Below are 25,109 nucleotides of genomic sequence, written 5' to 3'. Positions count from 1 at the left end.
TGTATGAAGGATGGGCACTGCAGACCAAAATTAAAGTTCTGAAGGGCTGAACTAGTTCAGTCTGTGCAGGCAGCAAAGGGAGCAATGTCAGTCATATAAACTGAGATTTGTTGCCTCTATTCAGAGTAACAGGAAGCTTTGCTTGCTTGGACACTGCTTGTTTGTACTGATTGAGATCACTTCCAAAAACTGTGATTAGAAATGCCCATGTTTTCTGTCAAATCTTCCCAATGAAATTAGGCTTTCAGCAAGAATAAATTAGTAAGGAAAATATCCTGCTTTCTCTTTGAAAGAGTAGCAGCAGTATTTTAAGATGAATGGTATTACTTTAGTCCCAGACTTTCACCTTTCTGTGATTTCTTATGAGAAGTGCAATTCCTTTTACACTGAATATGATTCCTGTATGAAATGGGTTTAAAAACCCTGCCCCTTTGGGAGACAAGTGCTTTGCTTCTTTCAGACACAATCTGAATGAAATTTGTGCTTGCTCTTCAGTGTGGTAGGGAGTTATCCTCCCCTTAACCTCAACACAGGGAGTTTGTAGAAGGGCTTGAACCCTTGGTTTTAAAAGGCTTTGCTGTGACTGTGAGCAGTGTTTGGCTTTTGAGCTTACACAAGACCTGTTCTTAAATAGATCTTTATCCACCTGGGGTGTCAGAGGCATGAGTTAAGATGAACAGATACAGGGTTCTTTGTCTAATATCGTTTTAGTTCTGTCCCAAACCTGTCAGTGTGAAGTCATCTTACATTCTGTCTATAGAAGCAAGGATTTTGACTGGTTTGTCTTCCTTTATTTTTTTGTCTTGCAGATGAAAATTTTGTCTGTTTTACCAGGCATGAACCAATGGGTGTCTGTGGAGCTATAACTCCAGTAAGTAGCAGTGATGGTGCCCTGTATCTCCCTTAGAACTGGAAGTACATGTGCACACCTCATCTTATACTGCAGCCATTTGCTTTCTAGTTAAGTACAGCTGCTCTGCAGGGAACTCCCATCGCAGTTGCCTCATGAAGTTTCTTGTTCTACCCCCATGTCAATTGCTCTTGGCAACACAAAGTCCTTTGCAATGGAAGGGTGGGTCTCCTAATCAGATGCTCTGTTCCTCTGTAAGGCTGACACCAGCCACCAGAGACCAGTCAGTGCTCTCTGACTCTTGCACTGCTCGAACAACCATCTTGTCATTACATGTGCTAGCTTTTTGCTGCCTAGTGCTGATGCATAGTTTCAAGTTTTAAATCCTGTCCATTATTAATAACCCCTGACTGTTCTCTGAGCTTTCCATGATTAAATTTAACTTGAGTTTTCTTTTCCTTGAGGTCTCATTCTCTGCTGAGGGGACAGTGTGGCTAGCTCTTGGAATATCTCCAGTTTAAACAGACAACGAGGCAGACTTTACAGCTATACAGGAAACATAGTTTGTTCCTGTCATGTTGTAAAATGCTTTGAACATGGTATCCTACAGGCCACAAGGCAAATGCTGGTGTGCCAAGATTCTTTGTTTGGATACTTGGATCAGTAAGAGTCCATTGAAGATTTTGACCTTCGGTATAATGTTATAGAAAAGACTGAAAGAAATGCATGTGGGATATTGGACTGGCTGGACCCTGGGAATACCAGGCTTGGACCAGTTCCCAAGGATGTCTGGGGAAATTTTGCTTTTTCCTTCAGCAGAAGTGAGCTTATATCCCTGATGATAAGATGGTACAGTCTATTTAGCAATATCAGGGTGAGGCAAAGTGGAGATGGTCAATAGTAGTTATCAGATGTTTGGCTTTGACTTCTGCATGACTTTTCTGGTTGAACAAGCAACATGACTGCTTGTGAGCAACGCAAATTTGTGACTTAAGATCAAAACATCAGGTTCCTCACATTCATCACCAATTAAAAAGTATCTCCTGGTCACGCTTCAGCTGCCTTTGGCACTCAGCAGTGTTTTTGGAAACTATCCCTTTAAAAGCCTACTTGTAGGATGCTTTGGAGGGTCACTAGGAGGGGACACAGTGGGACTTCCAATATTTCAAGTTGACCCTACATGAGCAATAAATACAATAGAAAGTGCAGAATTAGATTTGATTCAGGTTCAACACTGTGTGTGTAGAAGGGATGACTGAGGTCAATAAAACCATATCTGTCTTCAGTTTACTTAGAATAAATCCCCTTCAATTTTTTTTTTTCCAGTTTGATCTCTAATGCCAACAGCCTGTGGGCTTGCATATTCCTGTTTGATTTAAAGAGATTCTGTCACTATTCTGCATATGTCTTCTTAGGCCAATCAACAATCTTCCCTTTTTCCTGTGGCTTAACTATATTTAAAACAATGATCTTAGCAAGGTAGGTTCTTAGAAAGTGCAGCATATGACTGAGCTTTATCCCAAGGTGGTGGCTTGAGGCAGCCCTGGAGTCTTTTACTGTTACTTTCATCAGCCATTCTGCAGCAGAAGGCTCCTAATGGAGTTATGTCATGTCCTGAAAGCACAGAAAAGTAGTGTAGGTGTGGACAGCTCAAGCTGCAAAGTCAGGCCTTCAAGAAGGTTTAGGAGAAAAAGACAAATGGGCAAACCATGGGATGTGGCTATTGGAGAAGAGCACTGGAATGAAACAGGTCTGGGAAAGAGGGAGAGGCAAGTTGAAGAATAGCATGCTAGACTAAATTCTGCTTTGTCTCAAGGCTGCTGGTTTAAAACAGAATTCATCTTTTAAAAGCTACACTGCTAATTTATTTGTAAGTGTGAATTTGTGGATTCCTAACATACTTGGCTTCTTTGATAGCTGAAGGCCCTTGGCTTGAGCCTTGACAAGAAGTCCCCTTGCTGTTGGCCTGCTTCCATCATCCCTAAAACAGCATTAATTATTTTTAATGAAGAAATCCTTTCTGCTGCCAAATGACCTTTCTGAAATTCAGTGTGAGCTAGATTTTCCACTTCTTGCTTAGGCTCCAAGATCTACAAATACACATGACCATGAAAGAGATTAGCACAGAGGAAAGTGATGTGGACTGGTTTCTAATTCCAAATTAGAAAACTAATTGGAAAGGAGCAATTTACAATATGAAGGGAATATAAGACCTCCCCTGGATTTCTATGACTGAACAATCCACTGTAGTTTCCTAGTTATTAATGTGGAATTTCATGATATTGTAAAACTCTGACTACTCAGCCAATATCTAACACAGAAAAATGAGGTTTTTTTCAATGAGCAGTTACATCCTGTAATTCCCACTGTAGAAAGGTGCTGTACCAAAGCAAAGCATCAGGACGCTCCCTCCAACACAGTTTCTGTGAACAGCCAAAATCCTATACAAAGTGTGATCAAACTCCTGTAAAGAATGAGATCACATCATGCAGAGGTTTGTCCAATTTACAGGATTAGCTTGAGGACTGCCAACAATATCTGGGATCTCAGGGGGAAATCAAGGAAGTTATACTCCGTAGTCCAAGCAAACACAGTATTATAAGCAGACGCTTCTCTTTTTGGCTGTCCTCCCAGTTGCTTTTTTTCTCCCTGAGCTCTGTGAAGGTGGGGAAAATGCTGTGTGGAAGTGAGTAGGTGACTGTGCTGTGCTGATCTGACCAACCTTGTGTTCTTGCAGTGGAACTTCCCATTGCTAATGCTGGTTTGGAAGATGGCACCAGCGCTGTGCTGTGGAAACACTTTGGTTATTAAGCCAGCTGAACAAACTCCTCTCACATCGCTGTACATTGGCTCGCTGATCAAGGAGGTAAGGAAATCTGAACTTCCCATCTAGGTACTGTTCTTTTAAGGTCACAAACAAGGCTGTATTTTGAATTGGCTGTATCAGGTTTTGGGTTTTAAAGACGTTAAAGCCTCAGAGGAAAGCGAGAACAACCTCTGTCTTCAGTCTTTTCTTACAAGGACCTTCTTGACTGGTGGTGGCTGGCTGGGAGGTTGCAAAGATCACAAAGCCTGTAGGTTTTTCTCCTTTCTCAGGAAGCTGCAGAGTGAAAAAATGGTGCTTTTATTCCTCTGCCTTGTCTTCTCCTCTCCCAAATGAGGGAAAGACTACAGCTCAGTTTTATTAGACAATGGGACAAAAAAGAGTGTGATTAGACAGCAGTGTTGTGTTTGTACCATTTTTAAGTGGGATAATTCAACCAAGACAGAGTGCCACAGGAAACAATTCTTCATAATTTCTGCGGTTCGTAGAACAATACAGCTGTGTCTGGCCTTTAAAACCAACTCAGTACTGACATAAAGAAAAGATCATAAGATGGGATTTCCAAATATTGATTTAGTGCTTGTCAGGTAGGATCTCAGATGCCCTCAGATCATATAGAGGTGGTGGGAGTTACACAGGGCTTTCCAGGACTGGTCAGTACATCAGCTTCCTAGATCTGTGTATGTGACTGATTGGGAGGAAAACTAAAAGGGTTGTAGATACACTTTTGCCTCCCAGCTGGAAAAGTCTGTTTGTTAGGCTCAGTCTAATGACAATGATGATTTTGTCTGTTCTTGGCTTAGCCTGGGAGAAAATAGAAGGAAACGTTAATAATTGACAGTTAGGGTTCTTCTGTCAGGAAAGGTAGTGCAAAACTACTGCCAGTTAAATATCTCCTGCAACTAATTGACCTAATAAGATTACACAAGATGAATGAGCATAGGGTGCAGTTACCATGACTTCTAGTTAGCACTGCCACACTGCTGGTTTCTTCACTCTGACATACAGCTCCCCAAACATAAGCATAGCATGTCTGTCCCCGTCCATCTCTCCCCCCCTTTCAATAATTCAGTTCTGTGAAATTAATTTTTTTGGAGCTGAAATTCTAACCTGCCTGCTTCTCACAGTTGTTCTTCAAGACAGAAGTGTGAATAGAGCAGAATAATTTTATTTGAAGATGATCCTTTCTCCACCCAAAATTAGATAATTTTTTTGGTAGTTTTTCAGAATAATAAGTTAAACTCTTTTTTTTTTTTTTTTAATCTTTAAAAGGATGCTGAAGATGTTAACATACAAGCAAAGCTGTGTGTTAGGTTCAGTGAAAGAATTTTGGGCCAATCAAAATGTTTTGGCTTTCATTTTTGCTGAAAAACAAAAAAAACCTTTTTGGCTCAGGGTGATCTGAACCAATTTTGTGCTTCCTTGTGGCTTTGCTGCTGACTCCAAACACCATTACTTGCACAGTTTGACGTGCAGTATTTTCTTAAACTCATTAGCCAAGATGCAGACTCTATTAAACTCGCTTTTATCATTGTTACATCTATAGAAGAAATTTGACTGCCCTTCCAATTTATGAAAAGAAAAAAATAGGAAAAAAAAAACCTTATGAAGATAATTTTTTTGCAAGATAGTACATGAGCAATTGCTTCCATTTTTCCTGTATTAGGAAGGAGCAACTGCATTTATTGAGATTTTTTTATTAAAAAGTGACAAGAAATGATGTGAATGTTTAATGTCCTGCAATTCCATTGTTAGAAAATGCAGGGAAAATAACCTTATGAAATCAGTAGTAGGGGAGGACTAGCCTAGAAGAGCATAATCCCTGAAACTCTTGTTTTGGGAAATAAACAGATCAGCAAGTCCTGCACTTCTCCTTGCAGTAGAATTTCACCTAAAGTCTCGCCATTTGTCTCTTCGGGCAAAATTACTAGTTGGCTAATCTAGGTCGTAAATGTGGTGGAAACTGGCAGAAGTCTGTTACCATCTGCTCTTGTGTTTCTGTTTTACTAGCCCCATCTTCTAGTGAGGTTTTACTGACTTCTTAATCCCTCTGGCCCCTGAAGAACCACAAATGTCAACCTTTGTTCAAAACAAACTTTCATTCAGTTACCATTGGCTCCAGCTGCACAGCAGTAGCTGGGGGCCAAGTTTGGCCAAAAGACTCACTCTCTTTTGACTTGAAACTGGGATTCCTCCAAGAATTCTTACTGAAACTTGGCATTTCCTAAGCATGGTTGTTACTTTCACCCACGTTTACTCCAGCTGGTAGCACACAGCCATGTTACTGGAAAGTCTGGAAAACAGTGAGGTATCTGGTATGGGATCCTTGTCTGCACCTTGCAGTTCTTAATTACAAGGAATATAGTGAAACTAATTCAAGCTTCCTGAGAACTGACCTGCACTCTCAGGAGTGCAGATCAACTCCAGAGTGCTTAAAAACACTCTACAGAGCTGTATTTAACCTCTGTTTTAGGTTGGTTTCCCTCCAGGTGTGGTGAACATTGTGCCAGGCTACGGCCCCACAGCTGGAGCTGCTATTTCTACCCATCACAGCATTGATAAAATTGCTTTTACTGGATCAACAAAGGTGGGTGATGGATTTCTCATAAAACACCTGCTGTTCCTCTTTTCATTCCCTTCTAAAACTGTCATCTGTGTAAGACTGGACCAATGACATGTCAATGATTTCTGCATCTCCAACACCACTGTTCATCACATTTCATGTGATGGGATTTCTTGGATGTGTTTGGGATTTGCCTAAATCAGCTCCTCGTGCTTGTGATAATGTCACATCTCTGTAAGCCAGGCTTTGCCAAACCACCACATTTCTGTAAGAACTGTAATAGATGCTCTGACATAAGGTAAGTCAGTCTACAGGAGAGGCTGGCAGTGACGTAACATCCTGTCATTGACCTGATGGAGCTTCAGGGCAAGTTTGCCTGCCAGTCCTGCCCTGCGAGCGTGTGCAACTGGAAAACATGTCAGTCAGAGTCCTGAACAATTCTTCCTCAGCTTTAGTTACCTCGGAGGAACTAGGACTTAAATAAAAACATGGCCCCATGCCTGAGGCTTCCTCTGCTGACGTGGATAGGATTAACATTTGAGTTTCTTTTGAGACCTGCACAGTAAAGCACCTCCTATTCATTTTTTTCTTGTTAATAGCTATGGCTGCCTTGCTTACAGGAGGGGTAGAAGCAAGACCTCTGCACTATGAGGACACCTACAGCCATCCTCTTCTGTACATACATGGGGGAAAGGAGCACATGGCTTGGCCTAGTCCATGGAATTGAGCACAGCTGTCACATGCAAACATGTTTGTCTCCAGTAATCATTGCTGAAATTTCTCAAACGAGCTTGCTTAGAAATGTGAATGTTTTTCCACTTGCTGGTCTAGATTTTTCTTGCGATATACACACACCCCCTGAAGAGAGGCAGCGTCCAAAGACTGGAAATGCTGATACCAGTGGGTGCAGTTGAGGCAAACATAGTCTCTTTTGTTTCTCTGAGTAACATTATTGTTGAGCATTTTCTGAATTCATCCATTCTTGTCTATCCTTCTAATTGCAGAATGTAATCTAAATGTATAATGGTGACAAATTAGCTCGAATGGTGTTCTTGGTCGGTAAAGGTAACACTAAACTGAAAAGTTGCTGCGTTTAACAACAGTACCATCTAGTGGCTTTGTGTACATGCTAGCTGCTCCACTTATCCCATAGGAGAACGTGTGTTAAGCCTCTGTTTTGTACAGGGATTATGGGAACAAACATGAACGCAATAAAGTAAAAGTTCACAATGAGCTTTTACTCTCTTGATAGTTGGTCTAATCTAGGAGTTACAAGCTTCTCTCCAAATCCTGGATCAGAAACCTTTAGTCCAGATGAGACACTGGCTGTGTGAAAACAATAGAGCTTATAGACTCATCCAGCCCACATGGATCTGTTTGGGTTTTTAATGAAAAAGGAGTATCCAGTGGATTAGTGGCAGAAGGAAAATCTCAGCTGCTGGAGCCTGTAGGCAAAAAACTCCTGTAGACGTTGTGCTTGTCTTCCTAATCCATGGGTGTGCAGGAAACACCGAGGGAGACAGATTCTTTGCTAATGCATGTGTAATTTAGAAGTGTTTTCTTCCCCCTCCACCCATCTGTGAGTTCAGCTGCATCTCTGCAGTATTTGCAGCATAATGCTACTGTTTCTGAGCCAGGAAGCAAAGCTAATTCAAAATACATTTTTACTTAGTTTTTAAGCCCCAGTTTGGGCTCAGTGCCAGCTTGGAAATACTGATCTTAAACTCCACGATAATTTTCCCATCTAAATTTCTTCCTTTCCCTTAGTTTTTTAACTTACTCCTCTTTGGCCAGCTAGCTTGTATGAATGCCTCTTGTGAAGCTATGTGTATCTGCAGCATGATACATCACTTATTTCTGCTGTCTCTAGCTCTAGGCTGCTGAGTGACTAGAGGTGATCTCTGCTGCTGGGTTCAGGAGTCTTGCTTGAGTTACAAAGGCAAATCATGAGAAAAGCAAACCTATAACTGCCAGCCAGCTGCCCCATGCTGTTCTTGCTCACAGCTCCACTCCAGAGCAACAGTATTTTTAGGCAGAAATTAAGTTAAAATTGCCATGTGCGATGGTAAAATAAAAAAAAAAAAACCCAAAACAAAACAGTTACAAAATGAGGAAATTCAAATATAAGGTCACACTTAAATAACCTGCCTTAACAATGGAAGCTCCCCAATAGTTTTAACTCATTGTTTCTAACAAAATTAGATTACTAAATTATTTTGATGCCTGATGTATGCTCTTGTGAGGAATTCCTTTTTTTAAAACTGAAAGAAAAATTGCTGGTTTGGTGTTACCAGTATAAAAAAGAAATAGCGTAGTCAGTCAGAATTTGGGGAAAACATTTGTAATGAAACAACTGGGGGGGGGGAACCCTTAGTTTGACATTACTTTGATTAAATTCTGGAAGCAGAGTAGGTAGTTCCCTTCAGAATAGGGTGGCCAGATAAATTCCACCAGATGGTTCCTGGGCAGAAAGTGCCCCAGCAAGGACAGCCAGAATTTGTCTGTTGACATCCTCAGGTATTGCCTTGGAAGGAACATGTCTCAGCTACTCTTGTGTGTGGAGCAGCTCAGGCTAAACTTCCAGAAAGAAGTAGTTTTCTCCTAAATGTCAAAATCTCTACATGGCTTTCTGGCATGAGAGCAGTAACAGATAGGAATGGTGAGTTTTTATCATTGTCTTGGCAAGATCTACTCTAAGAAGTTGAACTCCCAATTTAGAAAAGTAAAACTTGTAAACCTTGAGCCCCATTGATTGCCAGTGTTGCCCACTAGCTTACACTGGGTGGGAAGTGCCTTTTTCTGCAGCTCTGGTAGCAGATAAATTCAGGATGCAGTTCCTGTAGCTCTCCCATGTTGCCTGCCCTTTCAGATCTGCCTAAACCAAACATTAATTCTGGGGCTAGTTTTGACCCAACACATCACAGCAGCAGGAAGCTCAAACCATTTAAGAGTGCTATCCCAGACTTCCACCTGCTTCAGCCACCCACCAGACTCTTCTACCCTGGTTAACATCACACTTGACACACTGAGTTAAGACTTTCAGGTGAAACAGCTCATGTCCTCTTTGTGTCTCAATGCTACAGGTTGGAAAACTGATCAAGGAAGCTGCTTCTAAAAGCAACCTGAAAAGGGTGACATTAGAGCTTGGAGGGAAAAACCCCTGCATTGTCTGTGCAGATGCAGACTGTAAGTATTGGCTGTTGAGTTTATTTGCTGTAAAAGACTGAGTGTGCCACTTTTTGTGTGTCTCTGCTGTCCTTTGGCAGCTAGCAGGGCTGGTGTTTGCCACTGTGTCCACCCCAAAAGCTGGAGGAAACTTCTGTCCAAGAGCAGGATGCAGTTCTGCTTCTCTGGAGTTCTTGCCCAGCACAGGGACCATTCTCATGGCAAATGAGCATACTGTTCCCTTCCCTGGGGATGGCTGTGGTTGAAGATCAATCTTGCGTTTGTGCATTTCTGCTGCTGTGGTGCTTCCTTTTTGGTTGGCAGTACTGCAGAGCCTGAGTCAAGCAGTGGAGAAAACAACTTTCTAAAATCCAGCTCCTCTGCAGGCATAGTTTTGTAGGACCTGATCTAATCCAGCCTTCTCCTCTGTCCCACTGGTCTGCAGGACTCATTTTGCATGTTCCGTTGTGCCTTTGTTGCATTAGTGAGTAGCGCTAGGGTATATGTGTAACCTGTGACCACCAAAGTGATTGGAAAATCCTGTCCACACACCTGCACGACAGAGGTTGAAAGCCAGATGTGTTTGTGCTGTTTGCTAATAGTGAGCATTGCAAGGACCTGGTCTGACCTGGCTGTACAGCAGAAGGGCACGCTGCTTTCACAGAATCATCTTGGTTGGAAAAGCCCTCGAAGATCATCCAGTACAACCATCAACCTCACACTGACCATTCTCAACTCCACCAGATCCCTTGGCGCTGAGTCAACCCAACTCTTAAAACCCCTCCAGGGATGGGGACTCCCCCCCTGCCCTGGGAAGCCCATTCCAACACCCAACAGCCCCTTCTGGAAAGAAATACTTCCTAATATCCAGCCTAAACCTTCCTTGGCACAACTTGAGGCCATTCCCTCTTGTTCTACCGCTTGTTCCTTGGTTCGAGAGACTCATCCCCCATCTCTGCCCCCTTCTTTCAGGCAGTTGTAGAGGGCGATGAGGTTTCCCCTCAGCCTCCTCCAGACTAAACCCTCCCAGTTCCCTCAGCCGCTCCCCATCAGACCTGTGCTCAGACCCTGCCCCAGCTCCGTTGCCCTTCTCTGGACACGCTTGAGTCATTCAATGTCCTTTTTATAGTGAGGGGCCCAAAACTGAACCCAGTCATTGAGGTGTGGCCTCACCAGTGCCGAGTACAGGGGTAAGATCCCTTCCCTGTCCCTGCTGGCCATGCTATTGCTGATACAAGCCAGGATGCCATTGGCCTTCCTGGCCACCTGGACGCACTGCTGGCTCATGTTCAGCCAGCACTGAACATGAGTTTCTAAACACTTGCTACTGAAACTAGTCTTCAGGAACTAATGCATAGTATCTAGGAATCCATATCTGAATTCCCACAGCAAGAAAAACTGGTTACTGGCCTCACTGTGTCCTCATGGAAGAAAGTATTGGGAGCTATGGCAAACTAGACCTTGTGACAAAAGGCAGGAAGGAGGGTGGAAATAAGAGATCTGGTTTGGGGGCAGTGTGAGGCCTTGAGTTCTTTCAATGGGTGTGCACCATTGTCAGCATTTTTTAAGGAGGCTTTGAAAAGAGAAAAGGAAAAAAACAAGTCTGGAAACATTGGAAGGCTGAAACTGTGCATGTGGTAACACTTTTCCCTCCTGGGCCATGTTGCAGTGGACTTGGCAGTGGAATGTGCCCATCAAGGGGTGTTCTTCAATCAGGGGCAGTGCTGCACAGCTGCCTCACGAGTGTTTGTGGAGGAGCAGATATATCCGGAGTTTGTCAAGCGCAGCGTGGAGTATGCCAAGAAGCGACTCGTTGGAGACCCCTTTGATGCCAGAACTGAACAAGGGCCCCAGGTAACTGTGTGCCTGAGAAGAGTTGTTGTTTGTGTTTTGGTTGTGTTTTTGTTTAATTTTTTCTTGTGTAAATATTATCCTTACAAATGTGGTCCCAGCAGAAGTGCAGAGGGGTGAGTAATGTATCATGGCTTTATTTTTCTCTCTATTTTAAAATCAATTAATCACAACTGTTGAAATGTTACGTTGTAATTTTTTTAAACACAAATGTATTTAATTCACTTCTTACCCAGCTTTATGGAAGGGGCTGTGTCCCTTGTACAGTAATACAAAGCATGTTGCAGTGAGCAATAGCAATGCACAGAAGAGTGCAGCTGCAGAAATGGCCATTCAGCTACTTGGCTGTGTTGGTGATGACAAGCGATTAGAGCCCAGGGACTCCTGAGTCCTCACTTTTCTTCTCTTCCTCTGCTCCCTTTCTGATCCTTTGGAGAAATTTCAGCTGAATTAGGAGGAAGAACCATGCCAAGCTGCTGTCATGACCACCCTCATCAATGCTTCCAGAAGCTTCCTCTTATTTTTCCCTTCTGAAGCAATCTGAGCTGGGGTCGAGAGCTCTGGAGGAAGATGATCCTTGGGTCAGATCTTCTAACAGGGCCAATGTTTGCTACCAGAAACAAAGGGGGAATCCCAGAAATCTATAGCCTACGCCTCCTGTTCTCAGTACTGCACTCTGAGTTTTTCTTCCTTGATGCTATATAGGACCCCTCAGAGAAGGGATGGCTGTGAGGACAGCTGCCTCCCCTTTCCTGGATCTAGGCCCATTTACGCATGATTCATGCGTGGCAAAGCCTCATTGCATGTCCTCGTGCATGGGGAATATGATGATGTACATCCCCTGTTCATGCTGGTTCTACATCTATCCCTGTAACTTGCCTAGAAAACGATTTTAAACTGCTCAGCAGTTTTAGGAAAATAATCCCATGCTGGAACTTCCTTCAGCAGAGTATGAGCTGACCCTCAAGCTTTTCAAGGTCTGCTCTTACCTTCTGTTAAGGGCTGACAGCTTTTCAAGTTTGTTGATTGGTTTTTGTTGTTTGGGTTGTTTTTTTTTAATATAACATTATCCTAAACCTTATCCAGAAGTAGCAGAAAGTGAGCTGCATTTATAGTCAGTCCCATCAGGACAGTGTTCACCTGGCTGCTCTGACAGAGACCAATGACTTCATGAGAACAGCTCTGGAAATCCTAGAGAGTAGTTGTGTGAGCAGTGAGCAGAACATGTAGAACTAGGCTACTTATTTCAGTCCATCCATGATCCTAGCTCTTGCCAGGCTGTCCGAGCACTTCTCAGTGAGCACTATGGCAGAACACTGGGATCACTGCTGTGGCTTAAGGGAGACTCTCTGGGTACAGAGCTATAATTAAAGGTAACAGTAGGAACAGCAGCATCTGGTCAGATTTTACATGTGGCCCATCTGCCCTCTTTCCCCGTTCTGGCTTACCTGTTATACTTGTAGCTAGGAGAGATAGCACACCCACACATACACCTGAGCTTCTGTGCATGCAGCTGTCAAGCCCAAGATGGGAAGGTGTTGAGAGAGTGGGAGCAAACTGTTAATCCCAAAGCTTTCATGTGGCTGCCAGTGCAAAGGAACAACGGCTTCCTCTGCAGCTGTGGTGGCTCACTCTCTGGAGCCTGTGCTTTAAGGTGCAACACACAGAAATTCAAGCAGAAGAGAGAAACGATGCAGTGTCACAAGGGCTTAAAATACCTCCAAAAGTAGCAAAGATTCACACCTGCCCACAATTTACTGTTCAAATATGAAGCTTCCAGATCAGATTCTTCCTCTGTTCCTGAAGTAACCTGCTCTGCTCTGAGGTATCTTGAAATGATGGGTAAGGGAAGTATCACCAGGAAAATTGTCTTGCTTTTCTCTTTCAACTCTCTCAGGCCTCAGTTGCCTTGGATCCAGGTCATGCTTTCATTCTTCTTCAGTGTGAACATCCACAGCAGCATTACAAAAAAAGGCCACATGCTGCTGTGCAGACCCCATTCTGGGATGATCACTGTCTTGGAAGCCAACAGTGAGAAGAAGCTGGAGCCAACCTTTAGGCTGTCAGTGGTTGTAGCCTGTGATCTTTTTGGTCCTACGTCAGGTCCCAAGTGCTTGTAGCCAGACAACAGGACCTGCAACTTACAGAGAGTTCGGAAGGTGTGAAATAGGAGAGCCTCTGTAGTCCAGGCTTGGAGCTAGTGCTCCATGAAACCAAGCCACACCATGGCTGAGCATAATGCTAGAGCTAGTAGCACTAATACTAGTGCTAGTAGCTGCAGAGACAACCTGGTGCATAACAGCATGGTGTGACAGACGGTACTGTTCCACAAGAACTTAAAGTTGACATAAGCTAGTCCTGGAAAAGTGGTCCTCTGTGCAGCTGTTTGTTCCTGTATTTCACTGCACTTATGAACTAGATTGGGTGACTGGCTGAGTCAGGACTAATCCAGCCTTTTTGGTAGTGAGGAAGAAAGGTTTTACTCAGGTCAGTTCCCTGATGTGGATTACTGTGCACTGGCATGGATGCTTGTGGCATGGGTGTGGGAAAAAGTGTGTCAGCTGCAGTATGGGGCTATAATGATATAAACTGCACTGCTCTGATCAAAATTAGGTCAAATTTAAACAATTCAATTTAAACAGAAATGAGGCATGCTTCTGATGAGACTTCTCCAAAACTCACATGTGTCTGACTGTGTTGGCTGGCTGGAATTCAAAGGACACCACAAGAAACCTGAGGGGTGATCAGGACTGTATGACTAGGGTGCCAACCTCAAATGCAGACCAAGGGCATTTTTTAACTTTGGATTCCTGTGAGCTGTATCACAGGATGTAATAAAGTAAATCTGCACAGATGGCAAACTGGTTAACCAGTTCATTATACAATTATGAACAGCAGACTGCACTGGATGAGACTAATGTCCGGGTGGACTAGAATAGGGATTAGATTAGTAAAAGACTAGACTAGTTTTGGTATTGTAGAACTCCAAATACTGGGATTTATGGAGTATACAACCTGGTCTAGAGGAAAAAAGAAGCACTAAGGCTGCCTCATGGCACTTGCTAGCCAGTAGTTATTAAGCCTAAAACCTATTGTTTGATTATTTTTTTTTTAAGATGGTGAATATTTTCCTTAGACTGTAGACATTTGTGTACTTTAGGATTAAAGTATGAAAGCAAAATAAGTAGAAAGAGTCTGTATCCAACAGACTGTTGGAGGTTATTCTGTAGGGTTACAAATGGTTGGTTTGGAAAAGGAAAAACTGTTCCTTGCAGTCTTGAGTTAAATGAAGAAAGATATGAAGATTTTGGGGTTCTCAGATCTTCACCTCTGCAGTGATCCTTAGAAGCCGCCTTCTCTGTTGAATTAGATGGACAAATAGTAAAATTTGCTTTACCAGACCATGTGTTTTTAATAGAAGTCAATGCTTGAACCATAAATAATAGTGGAGTAGGGGACAGAATTTAAACAAGCCTTGCAAGCTCTAGTTACAATGACAAACAGTTCCACCCTTGCATGTCATTTTTACAAATGTTTTCTTTCCCCAGTGTCTTTTCATCTAACTATAGTTTGCCTTGCAACAAGTTACAGCTGTATAAATATCCTTGTTTTGTTTTCTGTGATGTGAAGTGGATGAACTGGATTGGTCTGGATCACAGACATGCCAGGATGGAAAGCACTTGCAGATATTTTAAAATTATTTACATTTGGCAACTAAGCAACCAGACAAATGGACAATATGGATGACACCTGCCAAACTTGCTATGTGACACTCCATATCCTACACGAAGGCACACATTTCCTCGTGCAGTAGCATCTATTGAGTGTTTTCTTGGGTAGCATCTTAACACACGAGAGAACATGAGCACTTAGTACAAGCTGTCCACCGTGTGCGCAATACGCACATCTGTGTGGCAGGAGATGTGCTGTTCTCTGTTTTTTGCTGTGTACCAGAAGTACCCCAAGGACACCCTCCTGAAGCTTTGATACTTCTCTAAAAACATGAAAACTTGGATTGCGTGTGGCCAGGATTAACTAGGGACAGGATATAGTCTGTAATCTGGAGGAGTTGGTGTGGAACGCTCCATGTAAACAGTCCCAGCTGGCAACTGGCCCTACTGAAATAAAAACAGATGCCTAGGGAGGGGTACTGAACCAGTACAAGCATCTGGAGATACCTGGCATTCAGAATAAACTCCCAGGCTGCCAGGGCACCTTGAACCAGTGGGTGGGGTCTTTTATTTATTTACCTTAATGAATTTGTCAAGGTTTTTGTTATTTTTATTTTTTTAAAACATCTCCATCAGCATTTTGCCATCTGTAGTGTGCTGTGATGCGGTGTTTCATCACTTAATAGTGCATCAGGTGAATAGCCACATCTGAAACCTGACAGTACCTGCAGTACACTGCTGCGTGCGGAGCACAAAAGATGGATCGCTACTGATCAGAAGTGCTGTGGGCTTTTGGACCTCTTCCCAGCATATCATCCATGGTGCTTCTGGAGTACGTGGTGTCTCCTCCAAGTCCTGGTGCATGACTGCACAGCTGTGACACTTCAGTGTCCTGTAACTGGACTGGCCTTTCCCCAACTCTGTGGAAACCCCTAGTTTAAGGGCTAGTAACACAATAGTACTCGCTGTTTGAGATTGTTGCATATTTAGGTGTGGGTGGGGAGGAGTTAGACAAGGTTGGTAGTTAAAAAATGCTGGCATGGTACTAGTCTCAGATCTTGAAGGGTGATTCTGATTTTACAAGTATGGCTTCAGCATGGTAGTTCTGAAGTCACCCCACTAACAGGGCTTATCTTTGAGGCTGTTCAGTGTGTGTGTGTGTGTGTGTGTATAGACACGGAGGCAGAGCTTGTGGGGTTCCTCCAGCTGGTGACAGATACCTCTGGGTGAAGCTGCACATTACAGCAAAGTCGACTTCATAGTTTATATACCCTGATTCTCCCTCCGTGAGCTGATCCTGTTGCTGGTCACATCCCTTGCTGAGCTGGCTGAGGTTGCTTCCCAGCAAAGCCCATCTCTGGCTGTTCTCATGGTGCTCCTGAACTGAATCTGTGCATGGGGAAAGTCAGCAGGTCCCAGAGCTGGAGTGAGGTGGGTGTGGGAGTGCACATCCGGGATGCAGAGGAAGGGAAAGTGGGGAGACCCCTCCATGTGGCAGCAAACTATTAATCAGATTAAACTATCATGCGTAACTTCACCTTCTGTTTTCTGTGGCTCAGGGCTATGCACACATCCTGTCTTTCATCCTGCTTGTTGCCTGACTGCCATATCATGGAATGAGATGTAAACTTACCTGGTTTGACAGTGCCCTGTAAATGTGCCCCTGGGCCACATACCATGACTCCAGTCTCCAGAACAGTGATAATAAAGGCACTGCTGTCTGTTTCTTTTCCTTTTGTGTCTGACAGATTGACCAAAAACAGTTTGATAAAATCCTGGAGCTGATAGAAAGTGGGAAGAAAGAAGGAGCTAAGCTGGAGTGTGGGGGTCTTGCCATTGAAGACAGAGGCCTGTTTATAAAACCCACTGTGTTTTCAGAGGTGACCGACAACATGCGTATTGCCAAAGAAGAGGTACAGTACAAGTCACCTGAACCTGTGTATGCATTTACTACTGCAAATGGGGAAGAAAAGAGGTATAGTTGTGGCTCAAACTGAAAACCTGAGAGGAGAATAGAAATTTCACTTACTCCAATGACCTAACAACTGCCTAATGTTGAAATCCATTTTACTAATGAAGTATCTGCAAGGTGAGCTTCAATTTAGGAGTGTGTGTGTGTGGAATTGTGAGAGGAGAAGGGGGAGAGCAGAACAGGCAAAAAACCTGTCAAAACGTTTTAGCAGTGATTTTTGTGCAATACATAGGTGTCTGTTTGCCAGCCCTTTCTAATGCCTTGCTGCTTTCCCCCATTTTGTTTGGTTTTCCAAAAGGGAAGTAGCCCTGCGAGTGTACTCATTGAACAATAACAAACCCAGATAAAAACATAGTAGATAATAGCACCCTAAAGCTTTTGGGTCTCATTTCAGGAGAACTCGATATAACACAAAATACAAGCACATGCCTTACCTAAATACAGCTGCTACAAACACTGCTTCTGAATAAGAGTGGTGATGGAAGGGTTTCTCTTCAAATCCTTGATTCTAAATATAAATAACTGAATAAAAATAACTAAAACTGTGTCAGACTGGAACAATTTTACGTATTCTTTGCCCTGAAGTTGAAGGTCTTCAGAAGACAGTGAAGCTCTCCCACTCTACACTGTCGAGGGTTGTGCATGTTGTGCTCTTGCACACCTCCTACTGAGTCGACTTGAAATTGCTCAACAGTGGTAGATGCTGATTCAGTGACAGAATACTGTATAATGTGTGTTCTTGCTTCGCTACTTTGTGAAAAAGGAGTTGCTTTATTGCAGAAAGGTGGGACAAGAACTCTGGGATCTGAAGCTGGTGAAGAGGGAAGGAATGGCCCTGCTATACTGCCACTGAAGAACTTTTCTCAAGCAGCCTTAGAGTCTGAAATAATCCCAGATTCCATTCTCATGGCAAAATCCCCTGAGGCTGACCATTTTTTTCCTATATGAAAACATAGCTGAAGCCAGAAAAGTGCAGATCTAATACTCTGGCTTTCATTATTCATATGCAGAAAAATTGAACAAGCTGCATGTGATTAGATCCTGTGATATTCCTTTGAAATACAAGTTAATCTACTTTTTCATCATGTTCCCCAATGGAAAATAAGTAGTTGCCAAAGTCCAACTGGCACCTGTATTTTATAGTTTAGCCTAGCACTTTTTATGGGGCTGCTTACTGTTCACTCCTGGCAAAATGTTTAGATGTCTCAGATCTGCCACAGAATCTCTAAGGAACCTGGGAAAGATATCAGTCTGTCTGGGCATGAGTTACATTCTAAAAATAGAGGGAATAAGATCTGAAAATCCCATGACAGGCCTTTTTTTAACGGACTGACTCCAAACCCAAGTCATGATTCATGAAGCTTATCCAGTTCCATTCATTTGTGATTTTGTTGCAAACGCACGTTTCATCCTTACCGTAGCATCCAGGCTCCAGTTAAGTACCTGGATCTCCCAAAATGAAGAAATTGAGAAACACCTGTATGAACCTAAAGGCCAGGCAAACTGGTTAGCCTGGCCCTCACGGTGGCACAGGTGACTGTTTATTGTACCGCAAGACCACGCAGGGCAGAACAGGGCCTCACCTTTGATACTGTACTTGCTGAGAGACTCCACCTCCAGAAGTTGGGAAGTACTGTGTATGCTGGTTGTCTTTATACTGGCGACCTGGGAAACCAAGTTTGTGGTCAAACACATAAGTGGTAAATGCACTGCATGCAAATAAACTGCATACAGTGACAAAATCCAAGTTGAAACCACAGAAGAAAACTTGCAATCCTTGAAATACATTAATTACTTCTTGAGTATGCTCAACTTCTGAGTTCAAAAGGAGAGTTGTAAATCGAGTAAGGATGGATCATTTGAAACTAGTCCAGATCTAACTCTGCTTAGTTTATTATAGATGATCCATTAGTTGTTGGATCTTAGCACATGTTAACTGCTATAGCACAAAACTGTACTTCCTTTGAAGTCAGTTTAATGAGACTCTATCAGTGACTTCAAGAAGGCCAGGATATAACATTTTAAATATAGTATCCAAACAAAGCATCTGATTCTGATTACTTAAAAATTACCATGATTAACAAAGGCTTTCCTGTACTAATGTTTACTTGATATGTGCAGATTTTTGGGCCAGTTCAGCCAATTATGAAGTTCAAGAGTATAGAAGAGGTCATAAGAAGAGCCAACAGTACCGAGTATGGGCTGACAGCTGCAGTGTTCACAAAGAATCTGGACAGAGCGTTAACGCTTGCTTCTGCACTGCAATCGGGAACTGTCTGGTAAGCAGTGTGGGGACACAGCGTGGGCTGTGATTTTGTTTCCTGGGAGGGGAGAGGGATGTATGATTTGGAATCATGTATAAGTGCTGGAGGTAAGATATATTAGTAGTTTGCTAAGTTCTTGATATTCTGCTTGGAAGCAACATCCATTTATCAAAATAAGGTGGTGAGGATCAGACACTCTGGTGAGAAATAGACTGTTTGTTCATTCAGTCGATGTAGTTCTTTGTCTGGAAAACTCTGAAAATGTAGAGGTTGTAGTAAGCTCCACCAGATGCGATGCCTTTCAAAATCCTATATGTAGAAAAAAAGCAATTCTTACAATCTTTAGGTAGCATCAGATGGGGTCTTAGATGCACAAATCAGTATGGACAGTAGATGGCATCACACCACTGTCAAAAAGAAGCAGCTATTTTTTGCATACAAAAATTCTTATTTTCTATTAGAATAATTTTAAAGATGGAATCATAATTTTTCCTACTCAGGATAGGAACTTGATCTGATGTCTGATTTTTATGCATACAGAGGATTGATTTCAAGAGTTGGTGCCAGAAGGACCTGCCTCTGAGTAATATTTATATAAAAATGGGATGCTGGGTTTTGAAGGATACATGTGCTGTACATACAAGCACCAAAGCATTCCTGTCTCTTCAGTTATTTGACCTTACTGAGATGCTGAGAAAGTATCTGCATTAGCTTTTTCTACCTAGTCTCTATAGAAATGGGGTTAGTGCTTTCATTTTACTGTGACACGATTGTCTAATACAGTCCAACATTTTGTATACCTGGAAGTGGGTGGCAGGGCGTGTTTGTGAGTGTTTAGACAGCTTTCTGAGTAAACGTGTTTGCTTCGGAATATTCTTCATTAAACTAGGGAATAGGTTGGACTATTTATATCAAGCATGGCTCTGAATACAACATAAATTCTAGCTCAAGCATGAGTGTCGTAGCCATTAGAGACTATGAAGTGAGATGTAGGTCAGACTCAGTACCACTCACATGTTTTCTGTTTCTGTAGCAAAATTTTATTGCTAAAATCTGATTTCTCAAGTGAATGAACTGTATAAAGTGAAAACTGACACATTTCAGCCTTTTTTGTATTGTTGTTGTTGTCATCATCTTGCCTCTCCTTGAAGTTGAACTGTCTGTTTACAATTAATGTTTTTATTGTAGGATCAACTGTTACAATGCACTCTATGCACAGGCTCCTTTTGGTGGCTTTAAAATGTCAGGCAACGGCAGAGAACTGTGAGTTTTGCTCAATATCTTGTTTACATGTGGATGGTGAATGCAGTAACAATTGTGACTCAGTGAAAATATTGTTGAATTTGCTTTTAAACTGTCAGGCTTGCAGTATGCTGCACAGGGAGGTGCTAAGCCAGTACAGCGTGGATGTAAAGCAGAGATGTGAGAATGTGAGAAGTGCCTTCAGGAGCATTTTCATCTGTTTCATAAGCTCTTAATAATTCCAGTTCAGTCCGTTCAACTTGCAAGCATTTTTCTTGACTAGTTAGATTTTTAGATCAAGGGATAAGTGTGGCACTTTGGCTGGGAACAGTGCTATCCACCCCAAATCTCCTCCATCTTTATATGGCAGTATCTGAGCCTCCCTTGATGGCTGTTTCATTGCTCCTACTTGGACCTGTTTGTACCTCTGACTTTCTAATGTTGGAGCCAGAACAACAAGGAATGATCTCCAAAATCATTCCACCTCCTACCTTCCAAGCTTGCTACTAAATTACAGAAGGACCCTCTCTCCCTCTTCCCCAGCCTGACCTGTTGTAGTATGGCTACCAGGCATTCCAGCTCTTATTAGTTTCTAACCCAGAAATTTTTAAACGGAGGTCACCCTATAAGTTAGAGCTAGAGCTGAGAAATTGACTCAAATCTCAATTTTCTTCTTGTATAGGAGAGAGGCAGGTTTTATTAGACCATTCAGAAGACTCCAGAGGAATCTAACGTACCTTTGCTTTCATAAGCCAGATTTATTTCCAGGAACAGTTTTCAGTAGTTGGTTCTGGTGCATCTGCTGCTCTGAGACATTCAGATGCCTCACTGGTTAAGCACAGCAGATGAATGAATCCTCAAATGGGACATAGATATTGAGACCTTATGGTTTACTTTGCGTGACTGCCTGGCTAATTAAAGGATGTCAGGGGTTTATCCCCTGGGCAAGGTGTGGAAATAGAGCCAGTTTCCACCAAGCAAGGCATAATGCAGTGGTGGGGTCTGTCTGTATGTGTTTCTGGAGCAGCTGTGCCCCCTCTGTTATATGTTATCTTGTAGACAGAAGCTTATTTTCAGTGAAAAAGTAACTTGAATTGCAGTCTAAGCACTGATAACTATGTTTACGTGGATGTTTCTTCTATGGGTTCTCACAACAGTACTCAGTTTTCCCTAGGCAAGAGTCACAGGGTGTCATCTTGTGGGTTACTGTGACCAGAAGCATTTCATGTTTTTTTCACAACAGGGTGTACTTGTGTGTACTTCTGTGCATGTACTTAGCAATTATCAGAATTGGTGGACCAAATTGATAGCTAGTGTAAGCTAGTTCGGATCTGGTTTTAATGGCCTGATGTCATCTGCAGCAGCTGTTGATCATAGGCTAAAATGCACTCTTATCTTAGGGAAGTACACCTTAACATGCTGCAATTGTTTGTCCCTTTCCATCCTCTCTCTTCTTTTCCAGCGGTGAATATGCTTTGGCAGAATATACCGAAGTGAAAACGGTCACCATTAAACTCTCCCAGAAGAGTCCATGAAAACAGAAGGCCTAAAACGCTGACACTCCGAATGTGACACGTGGGGGATGTGTTCAGAGCAAGGGGGAGGGGAAGGGGGAGGGGAGGGGGAGGAAGGAAAATGGAAACACCTAACTTTTATTTCTCTAGAAACACTGAATCTACTGGACTCCATTTTGTCAAGTGGCTCTTCGAAAACTGATTTCAGTGACCCTGCTGGCAGCATAGCACACACTTGTACTTACTGTACAAGTCCCTGGCTGTACATCTGTCTGCTACCTGTGCCTAAAATGCTGGTCAGTCAGTGTTTGCAGGACATCTGCTTTCAAACTGTACCCATGAAGGACGTGGACATCAATGGCATATTAGAGAGACTTCTGGTACCATTAGAACAGACTGTTAAACACCTTCAGAGGCATATGGGTTTCACTTGGCATAAATGGACTTGGGTGGTAGGGTTAATACAACTTGACTGAAGTTGGCAGAGTTTGTGTGAAGATTGCAGCTGGAGTTTGGAATGGGAGTGCAAGCTTTTATGGAAGGCTCTGTAAAGAAACTCTCTTTGAAAGAGCTCTCTTGGTCTCTCTAAAGATCCATGCATTCTCCCTATTGGTGATATTCTAGCCCTGAATGAGATTTGTGGGAGTTTCCTAGAGGACTCCTTTGGGGCCAGTATTTCACCCAACAGAGCTAGACTAAAGTGTCCTTGGAACCTGATGTTTCGGTGTGCACAACATTACACATGCTGCAAATGCAAGTTACTGACTTGCTAACCCTCTGGGCTCCGAATGAGTCACAATTGTATCTCCAACCTTCACTGTAGCACTTTTTGCAAGAGGATTTTGCACAGTACTTACCGTGATGACACCAAGTTGAATGCTTGAGCATGTAGCGTGGTAGATACCCCACAGAAAACATCCCACGCCAGTCCTTCTGATCTGGGGGAGGGAGCAGAAGAGCTGCAAAAAGCTGTCCTGCTCTTTCTCTCTTTCAGGCTTTGTGAACATCTCTTCATTTTTCGAGCCAGAGCTATTATTATGAGAGTAAAACATGTAAGCTCTTCTCACTGCTTCTTTGTCCCGTATGAATGTAGCTTAAAATAAATTTCTGGAAGTACAGTATGAAAAGGCAGGTGCTCCCAAGCACACGCGGAGTGCTAAAGCTGTGGGTGTAAAAACCAGTTACCATGGAATAAGCTATGGCTGGACATAAATGTGTCAGCAGCTTTGCAGTAATTGTCCTCATTAGTGCTGTCATCTTGTGGCAAGCACAGAGTAGCTGAATCTTCACTGAGGAATAAACTGCTGTGAATTGTCTCTTGCCTCCAGTTGTATAAGCATGCATGTGCATGAATAGCATCACGGAGCAGCTGTCACACTGAGTTCATGCCTTAGTATGTCCTGCAGTAACTTCTTTGCATGCCCAGCCATGACTATGAGATTAATGACAAGCCACATGCTGGCTTCAGTTCCTGGGTTCACTACTTTCCCTCCTCCTCCTCCTGCTGATTCTGTACTGGAGAACCACTGGGAAATGTACGGGAAGTTCCATGTCCACAGGAGCCGTAAGTATGCAGGAGTTAGTGGTGTCAGCTTGTTGGGGAGCTTATTTGATCTTTCTGGGATTGTCCTCTGAGAGCAAACTCAGAGGTTCCTTATGGCATACCCGCAGATCTCCACGGAGCACTGGTAAAGATTGCTGCCTGGAGTTTTCCAGTTGTCAGGGCTTGAAGAAGAAATGCAGATCTAACCTCTATTCTATGATGCAAGCAAGGATTTAACCAGTATCTTCCTATGCTCAGATACACCCAGTCAGTAACAAGTTCTGTTGCATGAGTGGACCTTTTTTTGGAGGAGGAAGGAAGGTGGGTGGTGATAAGGAAAAAGTTTGCATGAGCCTAAACTTCCTTATTAGTTAGTGAACATTGAAATTGCACTTCAACACTGCTTAACTTCTTAAATGACATACCTCCAACTGTTGTGTGTAACTAGGTGCCTGTCCTCCATGGGTATGTGAGACGGGTACATCTCCCCATCCAGTGAAGAAAATGTCCTCCCTTCCCCATGAAAGGCCAAATGGGAACATTGTAAATAAGTTTCTATTTTTGTAAAACACTTAGAGTGCAAACATCTTCGACAAACATTTTACTTTTGCCTACTAGATGGTTTTCTAGGGCTGCAGTCAGACAGTAGGGAGCTAAGGCAAACAGTAAAAGGCTGGTTATCTTGATGTATCTCTTTATTAATTTTTTATAAACAGTGGTTGAAACAGAAATAATCTGAAATTCTTAAAATCCTAGTATTCTGGCTTTATATGTATGATATATATTTCACCTCTTTTTTTTTTTCCCCCTTAGCAAGTTTTTAAAAAGTCAATGTATCTCTTATTGTATAAATCAGGGTCTGACTCTACACACTGAATTTTCTAAGTTATATAACACTAGACACTAACTTTAAAGTAACCCCTTAGAGGGTATATATTCTTTCATTGCACAGTAAGGCTTTCATATGAAATACTACTTTTTTTAAAAAAAACCCTTATATTTATAAATTAGGATACAGTTAATCTAATGTATTTTTATAGCTAAAGGTACATGAAAATGCTGTGTTTAAACCTCATGTATATATTTAGACTGTGGGTATCTTTTTGTAATAGTTCTTGTTCCTAATAAATGTTTTAACTTTGTGAAATGGTTTCTAGATGCTATATATTGATACTGCTCAGAAAGAAAGGTGGGAGAGTAGGAAACTTGTATTAACTTTACTCATTTTAACAGAGGAGTAACTTGAATGCTTTTTTTTTATTTACATGATGAGTGCTTTTAGATAATTCCAACCCCTCTAACACACGTGTTAAGACCCCTTCCATCAGCCAGCAACTTCCACTCAACTCAATCCTGTCACTTTTTTTATTTCACTCTGAATTTGTCCCATTGTGTCAATGAAAGTAAACCCTAGAAAGCGTTACAGTTTCATGCTTCTGAAACAAAATGGCCCTGTATTGCTGTAGGTACAGGGGGCTCTTCCTCTAACAGTGTTGTGTCCATTCCCCTTCATTCAGTGACCCAGCAGTAAGTCTGCAAGTGAAAACGTGCACTGGGCTCACAAGAGACAATGTAATTTCAAGGTACCTTTTCCACGTGGAAGAGCTGAACGCAGAGTGCATGTCTGCTGCATGTATCTGGGGAATCAGT

General features: G+C 42.5%; 1 protein-coding gene across 1 annotated transcript in view; it reads left to right on the top strand.

The window, feature by feature from the left end:
* ALDH1A3 (aldehyde dehydrogenase 1 family member A3) overlaps nt 1-24,441 on the top strand; it is a 41,347-nt gene extending 16,906 nt beyond the window's left edge. Inside the window, exons 5-13 of the mRNA XM_026855933.1 lie at nt 810-871; nt 3,588-3,716; nt 6,148-6,261; nt 9,321-9,423; nt 11,072-11,256; nt 16,673-16,837; nt 19,018-19,175; nt 20,349-20,423; nt 21,865-24,441. Coding sequence (XP_026711734.1) covers nt 810-871; nt 3,588-3,716; nt 6,148-6,261; nt 9,321-9,423; nt 11,072-11,256; nt 16,673-16,837; nt 19,018-19,175; nt 20,349-20,423; nt 21,865-21,937 — 1,064 coding nt within the window. The 3' untranslated portion in view covers nt 21,938-24,441. The remainder of the gene's footprint in view (nt 1-809; nt 872-3,587; nt 3,717-6,147; nt 6,262-9,320; nt 9,424-11,071; nt 11,257-16,672; nt 16,838-19,017; nt 19,176-20,348; nt 20,424-21,864) is intronic.
* The last annotated feature ends 668 nt before the right edge of the window (nt 24,442-25,109 follow it).

This window comes from Athene cunicularia (genome assembly GCF_003259725.1).
Source record: "Athene cunicularia isolate RWA chromosome 10 unlocalized genomic scaffold, athCun1 chr10_part1, whole genome shotgun sequence".
Lineage (NCBI taxonomy): Eukaryota > Metazoa > Chordata > Aves > Strigiformes > Strigidae > Athene > Athene cunicularia.
The sequence above is the reverse complement of the archived record's forward strand: the minus strand, read 5'-3'. Positions and strand labels throughout refer to the sequence as shown.